A 25,292-nucleotide genomic window follows, 5' to 3' on the forward strand; every position below is an offset into this window, starting at 1 on the left:
CCACGGCCGCCGCTTTCAGTTTCAGTTTCAGTAGCTCAAGGAGGCGTCACTGCGTTCGGACAAATCCATATACGCTACACCACATCTGCCAAGCAGATGCCTGACCAGCAGCGTAACCCAACGCGCTTAGTCAGGCATTGAGAGAAAAAAAAAGGTGAATAAATAATAGATAAGCTTACATAAATACACAGATAGATTCATGAGCATCCTCCCACCCCCCCACCACCACCCTCCCCCCATCCCCCAGCTGGATGACAACGATGGTCATCATCGATCTCGATGGACACACCACCACATAAATAAATAAATAAATAATAATTATGATTTTAAAAAAAAAGGTAGTAGTAATGATAATAATAATAAAATAATATTTCGGCCAGGTCCAAGTCCCCCAGCAGTATGTTCCCCGCTCAGTGAGGCCTGCTATTATCTCCGCTTCCCCAGGCCTGTGTTGTCTCAACATCACTTTCAGTCACTGAGGTTATATCAGTCACTGAGGTTGTATCAGGTTGTATCAGTCACCAGGCAGAGGTTGTATCAGTCACTGAGGTTGTATCAGGTTGTGTCAGTCACCGGGCTGAGGTTGTATCAGTCACTGAGGTTGTATCAGGTTGTGTCAGTCACTGAGGTTGTATCAGGTTGTGTCAGTCACTGAGGTTGTATCAGGTTGTGTCAGTCACCGGGCTGAGGTTGTATCAGTCACTGAGGTTGTATCAGTCACTGAGGTTGTATCAGTCCAATTTTCCCCCTGTCTGTTCAGTTGTCGCCTTCAAGGACTCATAGAATTTCTTCAAGTTTTACTGATAAGCCAGTGGTGTTCCTTTAACTAGAGTTCAGGTCAGTCTCAAGTTGTCACTTCCCGGCTGACGGACAAGTCATCTCCCAACTGAATGGCCACCGTTGCCGGCTCACTGACCGTGACTGAGAGAGAGAGAGAGAGAGCCGGAGAGAGAGACTCGGAGAGAGACAAGACAAGACAAGACAAGCCAATACAAAATCTTTATTAACGAGGGTAATAGATAAGCAAGTAACATGCTTTTTTTTACATCCAGCCCCCGCCCTAAAGAGGGAATAAAGCTAAAAAAGCGAAAATGAGCACAAAATCAAAATATACCATTATTTCACCATTCAAAGCCATTCCAAGAGAAGAAAAGAAAAAAAATCATGAAATACACACACACACACACACACACACACACACACACACACACACACACACACAACTGAACGCACACAAATGCACCCACTCAAGAGAGAGTGAGAGGGAACCCACAAATTCACGGTCGAAAGCAATGTTGGAGAGAGAGAGAGCCGGCCGGAGAGAGAGAGCCTGTTGGTCACAAAAAACAAAAGTGCACTGACAAATTGCGCGTCATTTTACTGTGACGTGACGTTTGACTGACCGAGCATTGTAAGAACTATACCTATATCAGTTTTGGCAGATTTTCAGTCAGTTAACCGCAAACAGTCAGTTTACACACGGCTGGCCCGGCTTCTATATTGACCACAGGCTATCTGACTGTTCAGATCGTAGTGATTATTTGTGGTTAGTCGTACTGGTGTGCACTTTTCAGGGGTTAAGTCTTCAGTTGGACACAATTTCAGTCGCTGACGGTAACAGTGACCACTGATTTCTGACCCGGTGACAACTAACTGCCACAGACGGTGTCCACAACTGACTCCGTCAGAAGTTTTCCAAGTGCATGACAGTTTGTGCAATAACTGATGTCAAGACTAAAAGTCAGTGACCTACTAACTAGTTTGACCATTTTTACTGACCAGCGCTGACCACTTGCCATACAGTAGTACTGATACCTAAGTGTGCAGCCTCTTTCGTGACTAACATCTTGTTACAGTGACACCGGCTGATGATGCATTCTGCCGACCGGCACTTTTTTCTGACCACTACCCAAAAGTGTACAATGAAACACTGAATGTTGACCCGTGGGGATACAGTTTCAGTTTCAGTAGCTCAAGGAGGCGTCACTGCGTTCGGACAAATCCATATACGCTACACCACATCTGCCAAGCAGATGCCTGACCAGCAGCGTAACCCAACGCGCTTAGTCAGGCCTTGAGATACAGACCAGGGGAAACATATACATGCTCCCAACTTGGTGCGTGTCACCGCTGAAATAACGCTGATCTGTTAGGTATCGATCATATCGCGTGCATTGCCACACTCACGGCCGGTGAGATCAGAACGAAATGGAATTGGCAAAGCGGAAGGGAGGGGGTGGCGGACTACCGGTTGACACGAGATAACTAATAATGAGAAATGGAGTGGGATTGTCGTGCTTGGGGAAATACTGACACTGGTGAATAATCACTTTGGAATGTGGTCCGGCAGCCCGGTACTGTACCGCTGGTCCAAAAATATTCAGAGGACATTCGCTGTAAACTTATGCTGCAAGTAGATTGGATAATGCTTCCCGTGTATTTATCGAGGAAAACAGATCAGAATAATTTTGTTTGAAACGGCTGTGCTCACTGCTAATTTTGAAATCCGTCAGTTCTGAATATTCAAGTAAACGAAGGCCACCAATGATCTTTCGCTTAACGCAAGGGAGATAAGTAATTGCCCAGTTCAGGAACAGACAACTGCGTGTGACGCGATTTGAGGTCAGTCAACTTGAACAAGCGCAAAATGGCGAGCCCATTCCAAGCTAACTATGCGATTATTTGCCGGGTTCCTAATTCATTCCAATCCCGTAGTGTTGGTTCAGAACAATTGAAAGGAGGGATTAATTTAGAAAAAGCTCGAGAGGAATATGAGATGATCCGAGAGGTGTTGAAAAACTGCGATGTGAACTTGATCGAACTCCAGGAAGATGAGAACTACCCCGACTGTTGTTTCGTGGAGGACTGTGCTGTTGTCATTGCAGGGACCGCTCTCATCACTCGCCCTGGCCACCCCTCCAGACAGGGAGAGGTAAGCTGATAATCGCATTTTTCCTTTCCCAAATCGCGTTGGTAAAACGAACAGAAGACTTGATTAGAAACTAAAGTTTGATCCGTGGCTGTGTTCATTTCCGGGTTTTTACTTTCGTCACCTGCGAAACAGCGGTTCAACTGTAGACGTATTTCATGCCGATAGTTCAGTTTGAAAGGATGAAACGTTGCCGTGTCATTTGACAAATATTGTATGCATATTCCAAAATAATTATCAAGGCTAACCAGTAGTTTAATGGTGTCCACAGGATGTTGGTATATCTTTCGTACTGATTATCAGTGAGTCAAATTGTTAGTGTCTGTGACGTGGTCACGTTAATGTGTGTGTGTGTGTGTGTGTGTGTGTGTGTGAGTGCGTGCGTGCGTGCGAACTGACAGTGTCATGTATTACTATTAGTGTGTGCAATACGGTGTCTCTCAGTGTGTTTAGTGCTTTTCATGTCATGTGAGTTGGGTGTGCAATTTCTAAACTGAAGATGAAAACATAATGAAAATGCATTGAAACTTTTAGTTTCATGTAATTAATACTGTTGTCATGTGTTATTAATCAGTAAATTTGATCACATTGTCATACTGCCCCAGAAAATTCATAATTAGGATCTCTTGATTAGAACTGTAGACTGACTAGATCACAAACAGCAGGACAAACACAATATCTGTACGTTGATATAATATTAAAAAGTCAACTCAAAGAAATATAGAAGAGTTAGAAATATGAACCTCATTGTCATGTATATCACCATATGTCATAGCCATTCACAGTATGACACACTCAATGACTTAATGAGTCAGTCAAGTATGTGATTGGACAAAGTTCTACTAAAAATGTAAAATAGTAATTGTTATAATTGAAATCAATATTGGTGAATTTGCTGAATTATTAATTCATTATGTTATGAACAAATTAGGTCTGTCCTGTGTCTACTGATGTGATTTCAGTCATATAGAATTAGAAGAAAAATTGTTATGCAGTGCATGCATTAAAAAAAAATCACTTTAAAATACTAATTACTAAATAAATTAGTAACAGCAGATGTAATGCATATGATAACAATTTTAACATATTGTAATGGAGCTTGCTGTGCTATAAATATGAATATTAGGACTATACCAGTAGTTCAGTTTCTTGTTATGGAGTATATTTCATGCCAGAAATCATCTGCAGACAAGAGAAATTAAAGTCGAACTCAATTAGCATGATTTTTTTATATGGTAAATTATACTTATAGACAGCATTGTAACAGTTTAAAAAGATTATGTAATATAAATGTCATAAATTGTGACTTTTGCCAAGTAATATTTGGATATCCAAAAGCTTATATATGATAATAAAATGTTGTTTTTTTGTTTTGTTATTCACTCATTGTATGTATAATTATTTCATCAGTTGTCCACAGAAGTTTTTGCTTATTCTCTCTCTCTCTCTCTCTTTCTCTGTCTCTCTGTCTCTCTGTCTCTCTCTCTCTCTCTCTCTCTCTCTCTCTTTGCAATGTGAACTTGCCTTTAGACTTTGGTAGATGTGGATATTTGAAATAATCGAATGCACATGATTTATTCATTGATTTTGAAATTTCTAAATAGTGATCAATATGAATATTCATTGAAATTCATTATTTCAGTGATTCTTTGATGAATCATTGAATGATTCATTGATTGTGAAACTTGTAGTTGAATACTGATAATAATATTGATTCATTCATTGATGAATGATTCATTGATTGTGAAACTTGAAGAGCAGTACATATTCCTCCATTTTATTCATTGATGAATTGAAAATTTGAACAATACATTGAATTTGTGAAACTTAGTTGAACAATGATATATCATCATTCATTTATTCATCGAATTAGATGAATGATTCATTGATTGTGAAACTTTTACAGTATAGGTTCATGAATAAAATGAATTGATTGATGAGTGATTGACTGACAGTGAAAGATGAGCAGTGCTGACAGACTAACTATGGGCTGGTGGGCTGTGTGCTGTGCGTGGCAGGTTGTGGAGATTCACTGAGTGCTGACAGTCTAACTATGGGCTGTGTGCAGGTTGGGGAGATTCACTGAGTGCTGACAGTCTAACTGTGGGCTGTGTGTGGCAGGTTGAGGAGATTCACTGAGTGCTGACAGACTAACTATGGGCTGTGTGGCAGGTTGAGGAGATTCACTGAGTGCTGACAGACTAACTATGGGCTGTGTGCAGGTTGGGGAGATTCACTGAGTGCTGGCAGTCTAACTATGGGCTGTGTGCAGGTTGTGGAGATTCACTGAGTGCTGACAGTCTAACTGTGGGCTGTGTGGCAGGTTGTGGAGATTCACTGAGTGCTGGCAGTCTAACTATGGGCTGTGTGCATGTTGTGGAGATTCACTGAGTGCTGACAGTCTAACTGTGGGCTGTGTGCAGGTTGGGGAGATTCACTGAGTGCTGACAGTCTAACTGTGGGCTGTGTGCAGGTTGGGGAGATTCACTGAGTGCTGACAGTCTAACTGTGGGCTGTGTGTGGCAGGTTGGGGAGATTCACTGAGTGCTGACAGTCTAACTATGGGCTGTGTGTGGCAGGTTGGGGAGATTCACTGAGTGCTGACAGTCTAACTGTGGGCTGTGTGTGGCAGGTTGGGGAGATTCGCTGAGTGCTGACAGACTAACTATGGGCTGTGTGCTGTGTGTGGCAGGTTGGGGAGATTCGCCGAGTGCTGACAGACTAACTGTGTGCTGTGTGTGCAGGTTGGGGAGATTCGCCGAGTGCTGAAACAGGACATGCGTCTGATTGTGAAGGAGGTGGGCGACGCAAAGGCCACACTGGACGGAGGAGACGTGCTGTTCACAGGTGACTGTCTGCCTCACACCGCACACTGTCTTCATCATTCATGCACACACACACACACAGATTTGTGTTCATATTTATGCAGAGATACTAATTAGGCAGAGACACAGCCTCATACACACGCATGCACCATTTCACTCACTCGTGTACGCACTCTGCCTCACACCATATATACATGTGTCCTATTGCACACACAAACATACTTGTGTTTATATTTGTATTTGTATTCCTTTTTATCACAACAAATTTCTCTGTGTGAAATTCGGGCTGCTCTCCCCAGGGAGAGCGCGTCGCTACACTACAGCGCCACCCTTTTTTTTTTTTCTTTTTTTTCTTTTTTTCCTGCGTGCAGTTTTATTTGTTTTTCCTGTCAAAGTGGATTTTTCAACAGAATTTTGCCAGGAACAACCCTTTTGTTGCTGTGGGTTCTTTTACGTGCGCTAAGTGCATACTGCACACGGGACCTCGGTTTATCGTCTCATCCAAATGACTAGCGTCCAGACCACCACTCAAGGTCTAATGGAGGGGGAGAAAATATCGGCGGCCAAGCCGTGATTCGAACCAGCACCCTCAGATTCTCTCGCTTCCTAGACGGACGCGTTACCTCTAGGCCATTACTCCATATATGTATATATATATGTATACATTCATGCACAGGTTGCGACACAGCCTCACACACATACCCTTTCTTGATCTCCATTATCCTTCTGAAAAAATGAGTCAGTCAGGAATGGTGAACATGATGGACTTTTGGGAAGTTTTGCACATTGATCGTTCAGCACTGTAGCGGTCACTCAGTCGGCCAGTCATGCTAGACCTGGCGGTTTGGACTTGCTCAACAGTAATGTTTATTGATAATTGATAAACATGTTGTAAAGGCAATTCAGGGTGTCAGCTATCAACACATTTGTATATTATTCCATACATATTCTGATAGTTCTTTTCCACAGGTGACAGTCAATGAATTCATTTAGATCAGTATATGATTACATATTTATATAAAAAAATAAAAAATAAAGAAAACAAAACAAAAAAAAAAAAGAGAAAAGATGGTGGAAGGGGGACTGACCATGACTATGGTGAGGGTGACGGTGGGCAGGTAAGGAGATCTTTGTGGGCGTGGGGAAGCGGACCAACCCCCAGGGAGCCAACGCCGTGGCGGAGGCGTTCCCTGACCACCCGGTGTCCATGATCGACATCACCAACACGGAGCTGGACCACCTGAAGGACGGCTTTGCCATGGCGGGCCACGAGATCATGGCCGTGTCTCCGGGCACCGACTGTGCTGTCATCCTCAAGGTGTGTGTGGTAGTGAGTCATCCTCAAGGTGTGTGTGATAGTGAGTCATCCTCAAGGTGTGTGTGATAGTCATCCTCAAGGTGTGTGTGATAGTGAGTCATCCTCAAGGTGTGTGTGGTAGTGAGTCATCCTCAAGGTGTGTGTGATAGTGAGTCATCCTCAAGGTGTGTGTGATAGTGAGTCATCCTCAAGGTGTGTGTGGTAGTGAGTCATCTTCAAGGTGTGTATGATAGTGAGTCATCCTCAAGGTGTGTGTGGTAGTGAGTCATCTTCAAGGTGTGTATGATAGTGAGTCATCTTCAAGGTGTGTAGGATAGTGAGTCATCCTCAAGGTGTGTGTGATAGTGAGTCATCCTCAAGGTGTGTGTGATAGTGAGTCATCCTCAAGGTGTGTGTGGTAGTGAGTCATCCTCAAGGTGTGTGTGATAGTCATCCTCAAGGTGTGTATGATAGTGAGTCATCCTCAAGGTGTGTGTGATAGTGAGTCATCCTCAAGGTGTGTATGATAGTGAGTCATCCTCAAGGTGTGTGTAGTAGTGAGTCATCCTCAAGGTGTGTGTGGTAGTGAGTCATCCTCAAGGTGTGTGAGTCATCCTCAAGGTGTGTGTGGTAGTGAGTCATCCTCAAGGTGTGTGTGATAGTGAGTCATCCTCAAGGTGTGTGTGATAGTGAGTCATCCTCAAGGTGTGTGTGATAGTGAGTCATCTTCAAGGTGTGTGTGGTAGTGAGTCATCCTCAAGGTGTGTGTGGTAGTGAGTCATCCTCAAGGTGTGTATGATAGTGAGTCATCCTCAAGGTGTGTGTGATAGTGAGTCATCCTCAAGGTGTGTGTGGTAGTGAGTCATCCTCAAGGTGTGTATGATAGTGAGTCATCCTCAATGTGTGTATGATAGTGAGTCATCCTCATGGTGTGTTTGATAGTGAGTCATCCTCAATGTGTGTGTGATAGTGAGTCATCCTCAAGGTGTGTGTGATAGTGAGTCATCCTTAAGGTGTGTGTGTAGTAGTGAGTTATCCTCAAGGTGTGTGTGATAGTGAGTCATCTTCAAGGTGTGTATGATAGTGAGTCATCCTCAAGGTGTGTGAGTCATCCTCAACGTGTGTGTGGTAGTGAGTCATCCTCAAGGTGTGTATGATAGTGAGTCAACCTCAAGGTGTGTATTATAGTGAGTCATCTTCAAGGTGTGTGTGGTAGTGAGTCATCTTCAAGGTGTGTATGATAGTGAGTCATCCTCAAGGTGTGTGTGGTAGTGAGTCATCCTCAAGGTGTGTGTGGTAGTGAGTCATCTTCAAGGTGTGTGTGGTAGTGAGTCATCCTCAAGGTGTGTGTGGTAGTGAGTCATCCTCAAGGTGTGTGTGATAGTCATCCTCAATGTGTGTGTGATAGTGAGTCATCTTCAAGGTGTGTATGATAGTGAGTCATCCTCAAGGTGTGTGTGGTAGTGAGTCATCTTCAAGGTGTGTATGATAGTGAGTCATCCTCAAGGTGTGTGAGTCATCCTCAACGTGTGTGTGGTAGTGAGTCATCCTCAAGGTGTGTATGATAGTGAGTCATCCTCAAGGTGTGTATGATAGTGAGTCATCCTCAAGGTGTGTATGATAGTGAGTCAACCTCAAGGTGTGTATGATAGTGAGTCATCTTCAAGGTGTGTGTGGTAGTGAGTCATCCTCAAGGTGTGTATGATAGTGAGTCATCCTCAAGGTGTGTGTGGTAGTGAGTCATCCTCAAGGTGTGTATGATAGTGAGTCATCCTCAAGGTGTGTATGATAGTGAGTCATCCTCAAGGTGTGTGTGGTAGTGAGTCATCCTCAAGGTGTGTGAGTCATCCTCAACGTGTGTGTGATAGTGAGTCATCCTCAAGGTGTGTATGATAGTGAGTCATCCTCAAGGTGTGTGAGTCATCCTCAAGGTGTGTGTGATAGTGAGTCATCCTCAAGGTGTGTGTGATAGTGAGTCATCCTCAAGGTGTGTGTGACAGTGAGTCATGTTCAGATCATGGCACTGACTGTGCCGTCATCCTCAAGGTATGCACACCCCCGAAAACGGAGTATGGCTGCCTACATGGCAGGGTAAATAAACAAAACAGACATACACCTAAAATGTCACATGTCTGTCTGAGTCTGTATGTGTGTGTGTGTGTGCCTGAAATCTGATTGAATGACACAGGAAATGAATGTTGATCACCCAGTGGCAGCCATCAGTCCACTCTATCCAGGTAAACAGCCTGATATACAAATGACCATGAGGTTGTAAAGCGCTTAGAGTTTGGTCTCCCACCGAGGATAGGCACTATATATTATAAGTATCCATATAAATCATTCATATACATGTATAACAGTGAGTCGTGTTCATATCATGAACGTATCTCCCAGCATCGACTGTGCTGTCAACTGAAGGTATGTATGATTCAGTCACTGTCAGTATGATAGCGAGTCGTATCCAGTTATGACCATCACAGCAGAGGCAGCTGCTTTTCTGACTTTTCTGTCTTGGCTTGAATTGGGTAATAGTGAAGAGTGTCTTGCCCATGTTACCTCCCCGCTCTCTCCACCAAGAGGGATTCAGGACAGTCGGTGTTGGGGATAGTTCCTCAAAGGCCAGCTTGCCTCGAAGGCTGCAGCACTAAGAGCCGGTGCAGTCTTGCCCTCCCTAGTTTGAGAGACGTAGTCCTTCACAAAAGACTCAGCTGTAAACGATTTCCCATTGCAGTGGAGTGATGGCCTAGACGTAACACGTCCGCATAGGAAGCGAGAGAATCTGAGCGCGCTGGTTCGAATCACAGCTCAGCCGCCGATATTTTCTCCCCCTCCACTAGACCTTGAGTGGTGGTCTGGACGCTAGTCATTCGGATGAGACGCTAAACTGAGGTCCCGTGTGTCAGCATGCACTTAGCGCACGTAAAAGAACCCACGGCAACAAAAGGGTTGTCCCTGGCAAAATTCTGTAGAAAAATCCGCTTCGATAGGAAAAACAAATAAAACTGCATGCAGGAAAAAATACCAAAAAAATGGGTGGCGCTGTAGTGTAGCGACGCTCTGTCCCTGGGGAGAGGAGCCCGAATTTCACACAGAGAAATCTGTTGTGATAAAAAGAAATACAAAAAAATACAAAATACAAAAAAACAAAAACAAAAAACAACCCATTGATACAGCAGTCACTTTGTTGGAGGTACGTACTACAGTAGGAAGGGAGAGGTGAGGTGGGGTGGTTGTGTTGTAGTAATGCGTCTGGCTAGGAAGCAAGCGCCCCGCAGGTTTGAATCCTTTACATAAAGGCCATGGTGCTTACTCCCTTCCACTAGACCTTGAGTGGTGGTCTGGGTGCTAGTCTTTTGGCTTATATGATGAACTGAGGCCCTGTGTGCAGCATGCACTTGGCGCAGGTAAAAGAACCCACAGCATCAGACGGTTTGTCACAGGCAGAATTCTCTTCAAAAATCCACTTTGACAGAATAAGAAACAAACATGCAGAACGAAAATAGAAAGAAAAAAAAAATGTATCTGTGGCATTGTAATTACATTGGTAATGTAGAAGACAGGGCTGTGTTCCATTGTTCTGTGCCAGAGAATGTTTTCATGTATGTACTTTGTGGAGCCAGAGAATGTTTTCATGTATGTATGTACTTTGTGGAGCCAGAGAATGTTTTCATGTATGTATGTACTTTGTGGAGTCAGAGAATGTTTTCATGTATGTATGTACTTTGTGGAGCCAGAGAATGTTTTCATGTATGTATGTACTTTGTGGAGTCAGAGAATGTTTTCATGTATGTATGTACTTTGTGGAGCCAGAGAATGTTTTCATGTATGTATGTACTTTGTGGAGCCAGAGAATGTTTTCATGTATGTATGTACTTTGTGGAGCCAGAGAATGTTTTCATGTATGTATGTACTTTGTGGAGCCAGAGAATGTTTTCATGTATGTACTTTGTGGAGCCAGAGAATGTTTTCATGTATGTATGTACTTTGTGGAGCCAGAGAATGTTTTCATGTATGTATGTACTTTGTGGAGCCAGAGAATGTTTTCATGTATGTATGTACTTTGTGGAGTCAGAGAATGTTTTCATGTATGTATGTACTTTGTGGAGTCAGAGAATGTTTTCATGTATGTATGTACTTTGTGGAGCCAGAGAATGTTTTCATGTATGTATGTACTTTGTGGAGTCAGAGAATGTTTTCATGTATGTATGTACTTTGTGGAGCCAGAGAATGTTTTCATGTATGTATGTACTTTGTGGAGCCAGAGAATGTTTTCATGTATGTATGTACTTTGTGGAGCCAGAGAATGTTTTCATGTATGTATGTACTTTGTGGAGCCAGAGAATGTTTTCATGTATGTATGTACTTTGTGGAGCCAGAGAATGTTTTCATGTATGTATGTACTTTGTGGAGCCAGAGAATGTTTTCATGTATGTATGTACTTTGTGGAGCCAGAGAATGTTTTCATGTATGTATGTACTTTGTGGAGCCAGAGAATGTTTTCATGTATGTATGTACTTTGTGGAGCCAGAGAATGTTTTCATGTATGTATGTACTTTGTGGAGCCAGAGAATGTTTTCATGTATGTATGTACTTTGTGGAGCCAGAGAATGTTTTCATGTATGTATGTACTTTGTGGAGCCAGAGAATGTTTTCATGTATGTATGTACTTTGTGGAGCCAGAGAATGTTTTCATGTATGTACTTTGTGGAGCCAGAGAATGTTTTCATGTATGTATGTACTTTGTGGAGCCAGAGAATGTTTTCATGTATGTATGTACTTTGTGGAGCCAGAGAATGTTTTCATGTATGTATGTACTTTGTGGAGCCAGAGAATGTTTTCATGTATGTATGTACTTTGTGGAGCCAGAGAATGTTTTCATGTATGTATGTACTTTGTGGAGCCAGAGAATGTTTTCATGTATGTACTTTGTGGAGCCAAAGTAAAGGTGTGGAATATGCTGAGAGAGAGACTGTGTTCACTGAGTAGTTTTTGACTCACTTGTGTAAACAAAGTGTCTATGTTTTAACCCGGTGTTCGTTTGTTTGTGTGTGTGTGTCCGTGGTAAACTTTAACATTGACATTTTCTCTGCAAATACTTTGTCAGTTGACACCAAATTAGGCATAAAAATAGTAAAAATTCAGTTCTTTCCAGTCATCTTGTTTAAAACAGTATTGCACCTCTGGGATGGGCACAAAAAAATAAAATTAAAAAATGAAGCCTAATTATATGCAAACTGCATTTACTGTTATTTTTGTATTTTTGTATTCTCTAAACTTGGCACTTTGATCTGATAATCTGACCCAACAACAAGAGGAGTCATTATTATCATTTTTTGTTCAAACAGGAACTTCTTTTGCTAAGCATGGAAGTTTTATTTATTTTACAAACGTTTTGGTGCAGATAGTAAAAAAGGGAAATTACTCTATAATTAATGCTAGGGGACTTAATTTGCGTTAAACTGATCTTTCTCATCTTAAACATTACATTTTGAAATTATACTCAATACATAAAAAGCTTGGATTTTTTTTTTTTTTTTATTAAAGTGTATCACAGATGAGTCTTGAAGGCCTTGCCTCTCTTGTTAAAATTGTAATGAATACAAAACATTGATTTTTTGTCACAAAATGCGTCTCTTTTACACTTGTCAACCTGGACTAAATACCTGTGTGGTGATGACCTGTATTACGACCTGTAACCACCTGTGCGTTGACAGCACTTATGTGTTGTGACGATGTGTTATACCTGTGTTGTGACAATGTCTTATACCTGCGTAGTGATGCCCAGAATACACCTGTATACAATGTGCTGACGGCCTATAAAATGCCTGTGTATTTTCAATCTGTGAATACCTGTGTGTTAGGATGTAGTGATGACCCTGAATACACCTGTATGTACTATAAAAAAAGAACAACCCAAAAAACACTTGTGTGTTAATGACGTGTGAACACCTGTGCACTGAACAGAAAATGCAGGAGGTGGCAGGCTATACCTACAAGGTGATGCTTGTGTGTTAACGACCTGTGAACACCTGTGCACTGAACAGAAAATGCAGGAGGTGGCAGGCTACACCTACAAGGTGATGCTTGTGTGTTAACGACCTGTGAACACCTGTGCACTGAACAGAAAATGCAGGAGGTGGCCGGCTACACTTACAAGGTGATGCTTGTGTGTTAATGACGTGTGAACACCTGTGCCTTGACAGAAAATGCAGGAGGTGGCAGGCTACACCTACAAGGTGATGCTTGTGTGTTAACGACTTGTGAACTCCTGTGCCTTGACAGAAAATGCAGGAGGTGGCAGGCTATACCTACAAGGTGATGCTTGTGTGTTAACGACTTGTGAACACCTGTGCCTTGACAGAAAATGCAGGAGGTGGCAGGCTACACCTACAAGGTGATGCAGCTGGACTCACGCCGGGCAGTGGACATGCTGTACATCAATGGACGCCTGATCCACCACATCCGCGATGAGATGGGCGACCACAGTTATGGGGTGGGTACTGGAAATAATGTAGTTGTTTTGGTTTTTTTAAACAGCCTTGTGTGTGTGTGTGTGTGTGTGTGTGTGCTGAGCTTGTGTGTCCTTTGAGTGTGTTATGTACATGTGAGTTTGTCTTTTGTGTGTGTGTGTGTGTGTGTATATGTGTCTGTGTGTGTGTGTATGTGTACTGATCTTGTGTGTCCTATGAGTGGTGTTGTGTACATGTGAGTTTGGTGTTTGCTGTGTATATTGTGTATGTGTTATAGTACTTATAGTTATGCATAGGTACTTTGTATCACATGGTGTGCGTAATGTGTGTGTGTGCCTGTGTGTGTGTTAGTGTGTCACAGTGTGAGCATACATGTTCTTGTGTGAAAGCTTCAGTTTCTAGGAGGTGTCAAGCATGCAGACTGATCTATATACACTACACCATAACGACTGATAAAAACAGCCTGATCTTGGAGGTGTCCATCATGCAGACTGATCTATATACACTTCACCATAACGACTGACAGAAACAGGAGGTGTCAAGCATGCAGACTGATCTATATACACTTCACCATAATGACTGACAGAAACAGGAGGTGTCAAGCATGCAGACTGATCTATATACACTTCACCATGACGACTGACAGAAACAGGAGGTGTCCATCATGCAGACTGATCTATATACACTTCACCATGACGACTGACAGAAACAGGAGGTGTCAAGCATGCAGACTGATCTATATACACTTCACCATGACGACTGACAGAAACAGGAGGTGTCAAGCATGCAGACTGATCTATATACACTTCACCATAATGACTGACAGAAACAGGAGGTGTCCATGCAGACTGATCTATATACACTTCACCATAATGACTGACAGAAACAGGAGGTGTCAAGCATGCAGACTGATCTATATACACTTCACCATGACGACTGACAGAAACAGGAGGTGTCCAGCATGCAGACTGATCTATATACACTTCACCATAACGACTGACAAAAACAGGAGGTGTCCATGCAGACTGATCTATATACACTTCACCATGACGACTGATAAAAACAGGAGGTGTCCATCATGCAGACTGATCTATATACACTTCACCATAACGACTGACAGAAACAGGTGTCCATCATGCAGACTGATCTATATACACTTCACCATAACGACTGACAGAAACAGGAGGTGTCAAGCATGCAGACTGATCTATATACACTTCACCATAATGACTGACAGAAACAGGAGGTGTCAAGCATGCAGACTGATCTATATACACTTCACCATAACGACTGACAGAAACAGGAGGTGTCAAGCATGCAGACTGATCTATATACACTTCACCATGACGACTGACAGAAACAGGAGGTGTCCAGCATGCAGACTGATCTATATACACTTCACCATGACGACTGACAGAAACAGGAGGTGTCAAGCATGCAGACTGATCTATATACACTTCACCATAACGACTGACGGAACAGCCGGATCTTGGCGTAAACCCAATGTGCTGATCAGGCATTAAGAGCCTACGCTAGGTTTGTGTATAACATTAGCATAAAAACGTGGCATGCATTTGTGTATATTAAGACAAGGGCACAAATGAGTGTGTGTGTGTGTGTGTGTGTGTGTGTGTGTGAGTTGTGTGTGTTTACATTGGTATGTGTGGATCCATGCCATTTTGTACAGTGAAACTGGAAAGTTTGAGACTTGAGGAATAAACATCTAGAAATATTATTTTCAGGAGAAAAATGTCCAGAATAGACTGCATGAATTCCAGTATTTTTCTTCTCCACCCTGTGCTTATGTGAACACCTTTTTTTTTTAATATTATTTTTTCTACTGTAAAACAGCCATTGATATGTCTGAAGTATACTGTTCTGTATGGCGATGAAGTATAGAAATCATCATCATCATTCTGAAAAGAACTAAACAGTATCAAAGTACAGTTGCATGACTGTTACAAGTGTTAGAGAGAGACATTCTTCCTTACATATATATATGTATATACACTGTATGTCTTTTTACTGAATACAAATTGTATCACATTCTGACTGATGCATATGCATGATCTTAAAAGAAAGAATAACTATAAGGATGTTTGTATGTATGTGCACATTAGTATAGCTGTATATATAGTGTATATAATACTTTTACTGATTACAAATTGTATCAGATTCTGACTGATGCATATGCATGATCTTTAAAAAAAAAAAAAAAAAAAAAAAGGCGCATGTATGTATAGTATAACTGCATTAGTATAACTATACAAAAAGTGAATAATAACATTCATCCAAACGCTGATGTCTTCTTTTCCATAAAGAAGGGAAAGGAAGACGCATCAAAAACCAGTAGGAATTTATTGAAATCTGTAACTCAGTGGAAGCAGAAAAAATACCAGACACTGCCTGTGTTGCCAGTAGCAAGGGGTGGTGATAAACCACAGGGGACTAAAAACTCCATAGTTAATCCCAAGTTTAATTACACATACTTAACCATAACACCGCCAGTTGCTGCTGTTTCCCATCCACTAATGGCGTCTCAGCAAGCTGCTCAACCAAACAACCAGCAACCCATTGGGAGCTTGCTGCAGCAATTATGCACTGGTGCCACACCTAGCGCCTGCTCCACCCCTTGCCCACAGAGCAGATGCGTGCACAGCCCATTGAACTTCGGCAGTGCCGGTTTTTTCTGCCCCACTGCATATCTCCACTGTTGCCCACGTCGGAGTGCCTCTTAATAACTCGATCCTGCCACTCGGCAGTGCTCGGGCCGATCTTGTCTATCCCTTTATCCGTCAACACGGAAACAGTTGAACGTCGGTCCTCTCGCAGGAACTGTGTGCGCGATTGGACCCAAGATTAAAATCAGAACACCACACCACAAAAGGAAAAAAAAAAGAGGGAAACTTTAAAAGGTCTTCCATCGCCAGTGCAGTCTGCAGAGGGTGAAGAGCCAAGCACCACACTTGTGAATCCGTCAGTGGTGACCTGAATGCACAGTGATGTAACACAGTGGCTTTCTTCTTCCCTTTAATTGACTCACTTGTGTAAACAAAGTGAGTCTGTGTTTTAACCCGGTGTTCGGTTGTCTGTGTGTCCGTGGTAAACTTTAACATTGACATTTTCTCTGCAAATGCTTTGTCGGTTGACACCAAATTAGGCATAAAAATAGGAAAAATTCAGTTCTTTCCAGTCATCTTGTTTAGAATAATATTGCACCTCTGGGATGGGCACAAAAAAATAAATAATGAAGCCTAATTATATGCAAACTGCATTTACTGTTATATTTATATTTTTTGTATTCTCTAAACTTGGCACTTTGATCTGATATTTTGACCCAACAACAAGAGCAGTCATTATTATCATTTTTTGTGCAAACAGGAACTTCTTTTGCTAAGCATGGAAGTTTTATTTATTTTACAAACATTTTGGTGCAGATAGTAAAGAAGGGAAATTACTCTGTAATTAATGCTAGGGGACTTAATTTGCTTTAAACTGATCTTTCTCATCTTAAACATTACATTTTGAAATTATACGCAATACATAAAAAGCTTGTGTGTTTTACTCTCAGTCACAAGTGAGTCATGAAGGCCTTGCCTGTCTTGTTATACAGGTTGTATGAGTCGCTCAGTAAAGTTGTCCTGCCCTAAAAGGAAATGTTTTACGTGGTCATTGAGATCACTGTCAACAGGATCAGTGTGGCTTTCATATCTGTTGATGAGCTCATTGTTTAGATCAGTGTTGAACACTTTCACCACCACAGGCGACCTTTGTCCACCAGACAGTGCACCCCTATAGGCGGCTAAAACCAAAAAAAGTTGACATCCGGGTGCGTGATAAAAGGACCATTTTTCACACTGTGACAAAAGCTTGACAGCTGCAGCCAGTTTCCCAGCCAATAGAACAATGATTAACCTTTGCTCCCTGACCCAGTTTGAAGTGAGCCAGTGTAGTGTGCTGCTTTGACATGAATGAGGCCTGTCACTGACAGCATCCTGTCAAACATATCTGATCCTGGGGAGTGTTTTTCACACAGACACTTGGCAGTGAAAGAGGTGATGATAACGGTATTGTACGTAATTCATATAGCAGTTCCCTGCGCTTCTAATCACAGGGAACAGTACATCTGTTGCGAATCAATATAAGACACAGGAATATGATGAAAATGTGAAGTTACAAACTTGCTATAAGCGCTGATTTAAAAACAATGTAACATCACTCACGACAGTTACAAACTTGCTATAAGCACTGATTTAAAAACAATGTAACATCACTCACGACAGTTACAAACTTGCTATAAGCGCAGATTTAAAAACAACGTAACATCACTCACAACAGTTACAAACTTGCTAAAAGTGCAGATTTAAAAACAACGTAACATCACTCACGACAGTTACAAACTTGCTAAAAGTGCAGATTTAAAAACAACGTAACATCACTCACGACAGTTACAAACTTGCTAAAAGTGCAGATTTAAAAACAACGTAACATCACTCACAACAGTTACAAACTTGCTAAAAGTGCAGATTTTAAAAACAACGTAACATCACTCACGACAGTTACAAACTTGCTAAAAGTGCAGATTTTAAAAACAACATAACATCACTCATGACAGTTACAAACTTGCTAAAAGTGATTTAAAAACAACGTAACATCACCTACGACAGTTACAAACTTGCTAAAAGTGCAGATTTAAAAACAGTGTAACATCACTCACGACAGTTACAAACTTGCTAAAAGTGCAGATTTAAAAACAACGTAACATCACTCACGACAGTTGCAAACTTGCTAAAAGTGCAGATTTAAAAACAACGTAACGTCACTCACGACAGTTACAAACTTGCTAAAAGTGATTTAAAAACAACGTAACATCACTCACGACAGTTACAAACTTGCTAAAAGTGCAGATTTAAAAACAACGTAACATCACTCACGACAGTTACAAACTTGCTAAAAGTGCAGATTTAAAAACAGTGTAACATCACTCACGACAGTTACAAACTTGCTAAAAGTGCAGATTTAAAAACAACGTAACATCACTCACGACAGTTGCAAACTTGCTAAAAGTGCAGATTTAAAAACAACGTAACATCACTCACAACAGTTACAAACTTGCTAAAAGTGCAGATTTAAAAACAACGTAACATCACTCACAACAGTTACAAACTTGCTAAAAGTGCAGATTTAAAAACAACGTAACATCACTCACGACAGTTACAAACTTGCTAAAAGTGCAGATTTAAAAACAACGTAACATCACTCACAACAGTTACAAACTTGCTATAAGCACTGATTTAAAAACAACGTAACATCACTCACGACAGTTACAAACTTGCTAAAAGTGCAGATTTAAAAACAACGTAACATCACTCACAACAGTTACAAACTTGCTAAAAGTGCAGATTTAAAAACAACGTAACATCACTCACGACAGTTACAAACTTGCTAAAAGTGCAGATTTAAAAACAACGTAACATCACTCACGACAGTTACAAACTTGCTAAAAGTGCAGATTTAAAAACAACGTAACATCACTCACAACAGTTACAAACTTGCTATAAGCACTGATTTAAAAACAACGTAACATCACTCACGACAGTTACAAACTTGCTAAAAGTGCAGATTTAAAAACAACGTAACATCACTCACGACAGTTACAAACTTGCTAAAAGTGCAGATTTAAAAACAACGTAACATCACTCACAACAGTTACAAACTTGCTAAAAGTGCAGATTTAAAAACAACGTAACATCACTCACGACAGTTACAAACTTGCTAAAAGTGCAGATTTAAAAACAACGTAACATCACTCACAACAGTTACAAACTTGCTAAAAGTGCAGATTTTAAAAACAACGTAACATCACTCACGACAGTTACAAACTTGCTAAAAGTGCAGATTTAAAAACAACGTAACATCACTCACGACAGTTACAAACTTGCTAAAAGTGCAGATTTAAAAACAACGTAACATCACTCACAACAGTTACAAACTTGCTATAAGCACTGATTTAAAAACAACGTAACATCACTCACGACAGTTACAAACTTGCTAAAAGTGCAGATTTAAAAACAACGTAACATCACTCACGACAGTTACAAACTTGCTAAAAGTGCAGATTTAAAAACAACGTAACATCACTCACGACAGTTACAAACTTGCTATAAGCACTGATTTAATAACAATGTAACATCACTCACGACAGTTACAAACTTGCTAAAAGTGCAGATTTAAAAACAACGTAACATCACTCACGACAGTTACAAACTTGCTAAAAGTGCAGATTTAAAAACAACGTAACATCACTCACAACAGTTACAAACTTGCTAAAAGTGCAGATTTAAAAACAACGTAACATCACTCACGACAGTTACAAACTTGCTATAAGCACTGATTTAAAAACAACGTAACATCACTCACAACAGTTACAAACTTGCTAAAAGTGCAGATTTAAAAACAACGTAACATCACTCACAACAGTTACAAACTTGCTAAAAGTGCAGATTTAAAAACAACGTAACATCACTCACGACAGTTACAAACTTGCTAAAAGTGCAGATTTAAAAACAACGTAACATCACTCACGACAGTTACAAACTTGCTAAAAGTGCAGATTTAAAAACAATGTAACATCACTCACGACAGTTACAAACTTGCTATAAGCACTGATTTAATAACAATGTAACGTCACTCACGACAGTTACAAACTTGCTGTAAGCACTGATTTAATAACAATGTAACGTCACTCACGACAGTTACAAACTTGCTATAAGCACTGATTTAATAACAATGTAACGTCACTCACGACAGTTACAAACTTGCTATAAGCACTGATTTAAAAACAACGTAACATCACTCACAACAGTTACAAACTTGCTAAAAGTGCAGATTTAAAAACAACGTAACATCACTCACGACAGTTACAAACTTGCTATAAGCACTGATTTAAAAACAACGTAACATCACTCACAACAGTTACAAACTTGCTAAAAGTGCAGATTTAAAAACAACGTAACATCACTCACAACAGTTACAAACTTGCTAAAAGTGCAGATTTAAAAACAACGTAACATCACTCACGACAGTTACAAACTTGCTAAAAGTGCAGATTTAAAAACAACGTAACATCACTCATGACAGTTACAAACTTGCTAAAAGTGCAGATTTAAAAACAACGTAACATCACTCACAACAGTTACAAACTTGCTATAAGCACTGATTTAAAAACAACGTAACATCACTCACGACAGTTACAAACTTGCTAAAAGTGCAGATTTAAAAACAACGTAACATCACTCACAACAGTTACAAACTTGCTAAAAGTGCAGATTTAAAAACAACGTAACATCACTCACGACAGTTACAAACTTGCTAAAAGTGCAGATTTAAAAACAATGTAACATCACTCACGACAGTTACAAACTTGCTAAAAGTGCAGATTTAAAAACAACGTAACATCACTCACGACAGTTACAAACTTGCTAAAAGTGCAGATTTAAAAACAACGTAACATCACTCACAACAGTTACAAACTTGCTAAAAGTGCAGATTTTAAAAACAACGTAACATCACTCACGACAGTTACAAACTTGCTAAAAGTGCAGATTTAAAAACAACGTAACATCACTCACAACAGTTACAAACTTGCTAAAAGTGCAGATTTTAAAAACAACGTAACATCACTCACGACAGTTACAAACTTGCTAAAAGTGCAGATTTTAAAAACAACATAACATCACTCATGACAGTTACAAACTTGCTAAAAGTGATTTAAAAACAACGTAACATCACCTACGACAGTTACAAACTTGCTAAAAGTGCAGATTTAAAAACAGCGTAACATCACTCACGACAGTTACAAACTTGCTAAAAGTGCAGATTTAAAAACAACGTAACATCACTCACGACAGTTACAAACTTGCTAAAAGTGCAGATTTAAAAACAACGTAACATCACTCACGACAGTTACAAACTTGTATAAAGTGCAGATTTAAAAACAACGTAACATCACTCACGGCTCACATACTTCTCCCACCTCACCCCCATAATAAATTTTTAAAGTTACAAACCTGCTAAAAATACTGTTTTATAAACAGTGTATATATATATATATATATGATAGTCTGTAGTGTCCGACTATGACCATCAGAACAGCAGAGGAGGCAACTGCTGTCCCGACTATCTGGGCTATAATTTGATTATAGTGGAGAGTGTCTTGCCCAAGCTACTTCCCCACTCTCTCGGCCAAGAGGGTTTTAGGACAGTCGGCGTTGGGATGGTTCCCAAAGGCCAACTAGCCCACAAGGCTGCAGCACTAAGTACCAGTGCAATTTCGCCTCCCAGTTTGAGAGTCATAGTCCTTCACAAAAGACTAAGCTGTAAATGATTTCCCATTGACTGGAGAAACCATTGATAATACAGCTCTCACTTTGCTGTTGGCCCAAATGTAAAACTTATGTCAATCTGTGATATAAGCCGAGTGTTGGGCTAAACAGTGTAACATCACTGATGACACACACACTGTGCAGTATCCCTCTTCCATTTCCCTCCACTCCCCAGGGATAGAAATTCCCACATTATTTTTAGTAGTCCTGGGGACAAGTCAGTAAAAAAATCAACCAGAAATATGCCTGCCCCTCCCAATATTTACTTGCCGTCCCCAAGCAAAGAGATGGTAGAAAAGCAGTGACGAGTCCACAGCATTGTTCATTACACAAACAGCGTGTGTTACAGGAAAAGAGAGGATGGAATTGCTCTAAACTAGCCCTGCGTGACTTAAATAAGTGAAAAGCAAAGTCGATTGAAGTGTACCAACGATGGCAGTTTGCATGTTCTGCACATGTGACGCTCGCCTGAGAGAGAGAGATGAAGGGAGTTGATGAGCCGTTTCCATTGTGACTCGTTTTGATTATGGAACACACAAGTGGAGTGATGGCCTAGAGGTAACACGTCCGCCTAGGAAATGAGAGAATCTGAGCGCACTGGTTCGAATCGCGGCTCAGCCGCCGATATTTTCTCCTCCTCCACTAGACCTTGAGTGGTGGTCTGGATGCTAGTCATTCAGATGAGATGATAAACTGAGGTCCCGTGTGCAGCATGCACTTAGCGCCCGTAAAAGAATGCACGGCAACAAAAGGGTTGTTCCTGGTAAAATTCTGAAGAAAAAATCCACTTCGATAGGAAAAACAAATAAAACTGAACGCAGGAAAAAAAAAAAAAAGGGTGGCGCTGTAGTGTACTGTAGCGATGCGCTCTCCCAGGGGAGAGCAGCCTGAATTTGACACAGAGAAATATATTGTGATAAAAAGAAATACAAAATGCAAAATACCTTGTCTCAGTGAGACTGAACTCTACTGGTGTGCAGTTCTGACAACAAGGGGGATGGGGTGTGGAGGGGGGTGGGTGGGGTTAAAAGGAAAAGGGAAGGAGGGAAGTACAGTGGTCAGCACTGAAGCCAACAGCTCAGTCACCCTTTCACACACGCACACTGTCAAAAACTGGTTGCTCTGCAGAAGAGTGGAGAGAGCATGTCCACCAGTCTGCCAGGTTTAGATATCCCGGCCAGTCCGACAGCTGGGCATTTCAACCCCTGCTCCTCTGACAAACTTGTGTCGGAGATGTAAAAAAAACACCAAAAAAAAACCCCCACATCCTCTTTCTGACCAGCATCTTCTGGTTGCTTCACTGTGAAGTGTCCGTGCATGACGTGTGGTGAGATGTGGCTGGTCACCATGTGAACACCCAAACCTGTCCTGAACAGGTGTGCAGATGAAGGTTGCTGCATGTCACCCACCTCACAGCAGTCTGCATGCGTACGTCAGCTGGAGCACCTGGTCCTGTGTTCAGCCTATCCCCCTTCCCTCTGCCTGTCACTGTCTGCTCTGCTGTCCTGGGGCTGTTTGTTGGAATGGAAGGCAGAAACCTGTCACTGTCTCCTCTGCTGTCCTGGGGCTGTTTGTTGGAATGGAAGGCAGAAACCTGTCACTGTCTCCTCTGCTGTCCTGGGGCTGTCTGCTCTGCTGTCCTGGGGCTGTTTGTTGGAATGGAAGGCAGAAACCTGTCACTGTCTGCTCTGCTGTCCTGGGGCTGTTTGTTGGAATGGAAGGCAGAAACCTGTCACCGTCGTCTTGAGAGATGGGGCATGTTGTGCTGAAACGTGTGCATGTGTCAGACATGCTTTTCATCAAAAGATTTGTGTAAAAATATAACAACCACATACTCCTTTTGTCCCTTGAACTTTAAAGCGGACTCCCTCTTTTTTTTTTTTTTTTTTTTTTTTGCATGTTCACTTTCATGTCTGGGAAGGTCTGACCCCAGATTCAGACAGACCTTGCATCAACGTAAATTGTGCATTTTGGCTGTTGACTCCTTTCCTGACGTGGAGGCTGACTGACATGTGAAATTGATACCGACACCTCCCAAGGCATGCCAGCATCTGTCTGCAAGGTGCTCTGTGTCCTGCATGCTGTGAACACACACCTGGACTGCATGGAGAACAGTGATGGACAGAGAGTGATAGAAGGAAAGAGACAGGGTGGACAGAGAGTGACAGAAGGAAAGACAGAGGGTGGACAGAGAGTGATAGAAGGAAAGACAGGGTGGACAGACAGTGATAGAAGGAAAGACAGAGGGTGGACAGAGAGTGACAGAAGGAAAGACAGAGGGTGGACAGAGAACAACAGAAGGAAAGACAGAGGGTGGACAGAGAGTGACAGAAGGAAAGACAGAGGGTGGACAGACAGTGATAGAAGGAAAGACAGAGGGTGGACAGAGAGTGACAGAAGGAAAGACAGAGGGTGGACAGAGAACGACAGAAGGAAAGACAGAGGGTGGACAGAGAGTGATAGAAGGAAAGACAGAGGGTGGACAGAGTGACAGAAGGAAAGACAGAGGGTGGACAGAGAGTGACAGAGGGTGGACAGAGAACAACAGAAGGAAAGACAGAGGGTGGACAGAGAGTGACAGAAGGAAAGACAGAGGGTGGACAGAGAGTGACAGAAGGAAAGACAGAGGGTGGACAGAGAACAACAGAAGGAAAGACAGAGGGTGGACAGAGAGTGACAGAAGGAAAGACAGAGGGTGGACAGAGAGTGATAGAAGGAAAGACAGAGGGTGGACAGACAGTGATAGAAGGAAAGACAGAGGGTGGACAGAGAGTGACAGAAGGAAAGACAGGGTGGACAGAGAACGACAGAAGGAAAGACAGAGGGTGGACAGAGAGTGATAGAAGGAAAGACAGAGGGTGGACAGAGATGGATAGAAGGAAAGACAGAGGGTGGACAGAGAGCGACAGAAGGAAAGACAGGGTGGACAGACAGTGATAGAAGGAAAGACAGAGGGTGGACAGAGAGTGATAGAAGGAAAGACAGAGGGTGGACAGAGAGTGACAGAAGGAAAGACAGAGGGTGGACAGAGAACGACAGAAGGAAAGACAGAGGGTGGACAGAGAGTGATAGAAGGAAAGACAGAGGGTGGACAGAGTGACAGAAGGAAAGACAGAGGGTGGACAGAGAGTGACAGAAGGAAAGACAGAGGGTGGACAGAGAACGACAGAAGGAAAGACAGAGGGTGGACAGAGAGTGATAGAAGGAAAGACAGAGGGTGGACAGAGAGTGACAGAAGGAAAGACAGAGGGTGGACAGAGAGTGATAGAAGGAAAGACAGAGGGTGGACAGAGAGTGACAGAGGGAAAGACAGGGTGGACAGAGAGTGATAGAAGGAAAGAGAAAGGGTGGACAGAGAGTGATAGAAGGAAAGAGAGAGGGTGGACA

At 41.8% G+C, this 25,292-nt stretch overlaps 1 protein-coding gene across 2 annotated transcripts in view; it reads left to right on the forward strand.

Annotated features, from left to right (window-relative positions):
- Positions 1–2,384: 2,384 nt before the first annotated feature.
- LOC143289722 (N(G),N(G)-dimethylarginine dimethylaminohydrolase 1-like) overlaps positions 2,385–25,292 on the forward strand; it is a 30,736-nt gene continuing 7,828 nt past the window's right edge. The window contains exons 1-4 of one of the 2 annotated variants that reach the window (XM_076598795.1): positions 2,385–2,932; positions 5,674–5,776; positions 6,873–7,072; positions 13,413–13,544. In XM_076598795.1, the coding sequence (XP_076454910.1) occupies positions 2,648–2,932; positions 5,674–5,776; positions 6,873–7,072; positions 13,413–13,544 (720 nt within the window). In that variant the 5' untranslated portion in view covers positions 2,385–2,647. The remainder of the gene's footprint in view (positions 2,933–5,673; positions 5,777–6,872; positions 7,073–13,412; positions 13,545–25,292) is intronic. The other variant, XM_076598794.1, reaches the window with a different exon arrangement.

Source organism: Babylonia areolata, chromosome 14 (genome assembly GCF_041734735.1).
Source record: "Babylonia areolata isolate BAREFJ2019XMU chromosome 14, ASM4173473v1, whole genome shotgun sequence".
Taxonomy (NCBI): Eukaryota; Metazoa; Mollusca; class Gastropoda; order Neogastropoda; family Buccinidae; genus Babylonia; species Babylonia areolata.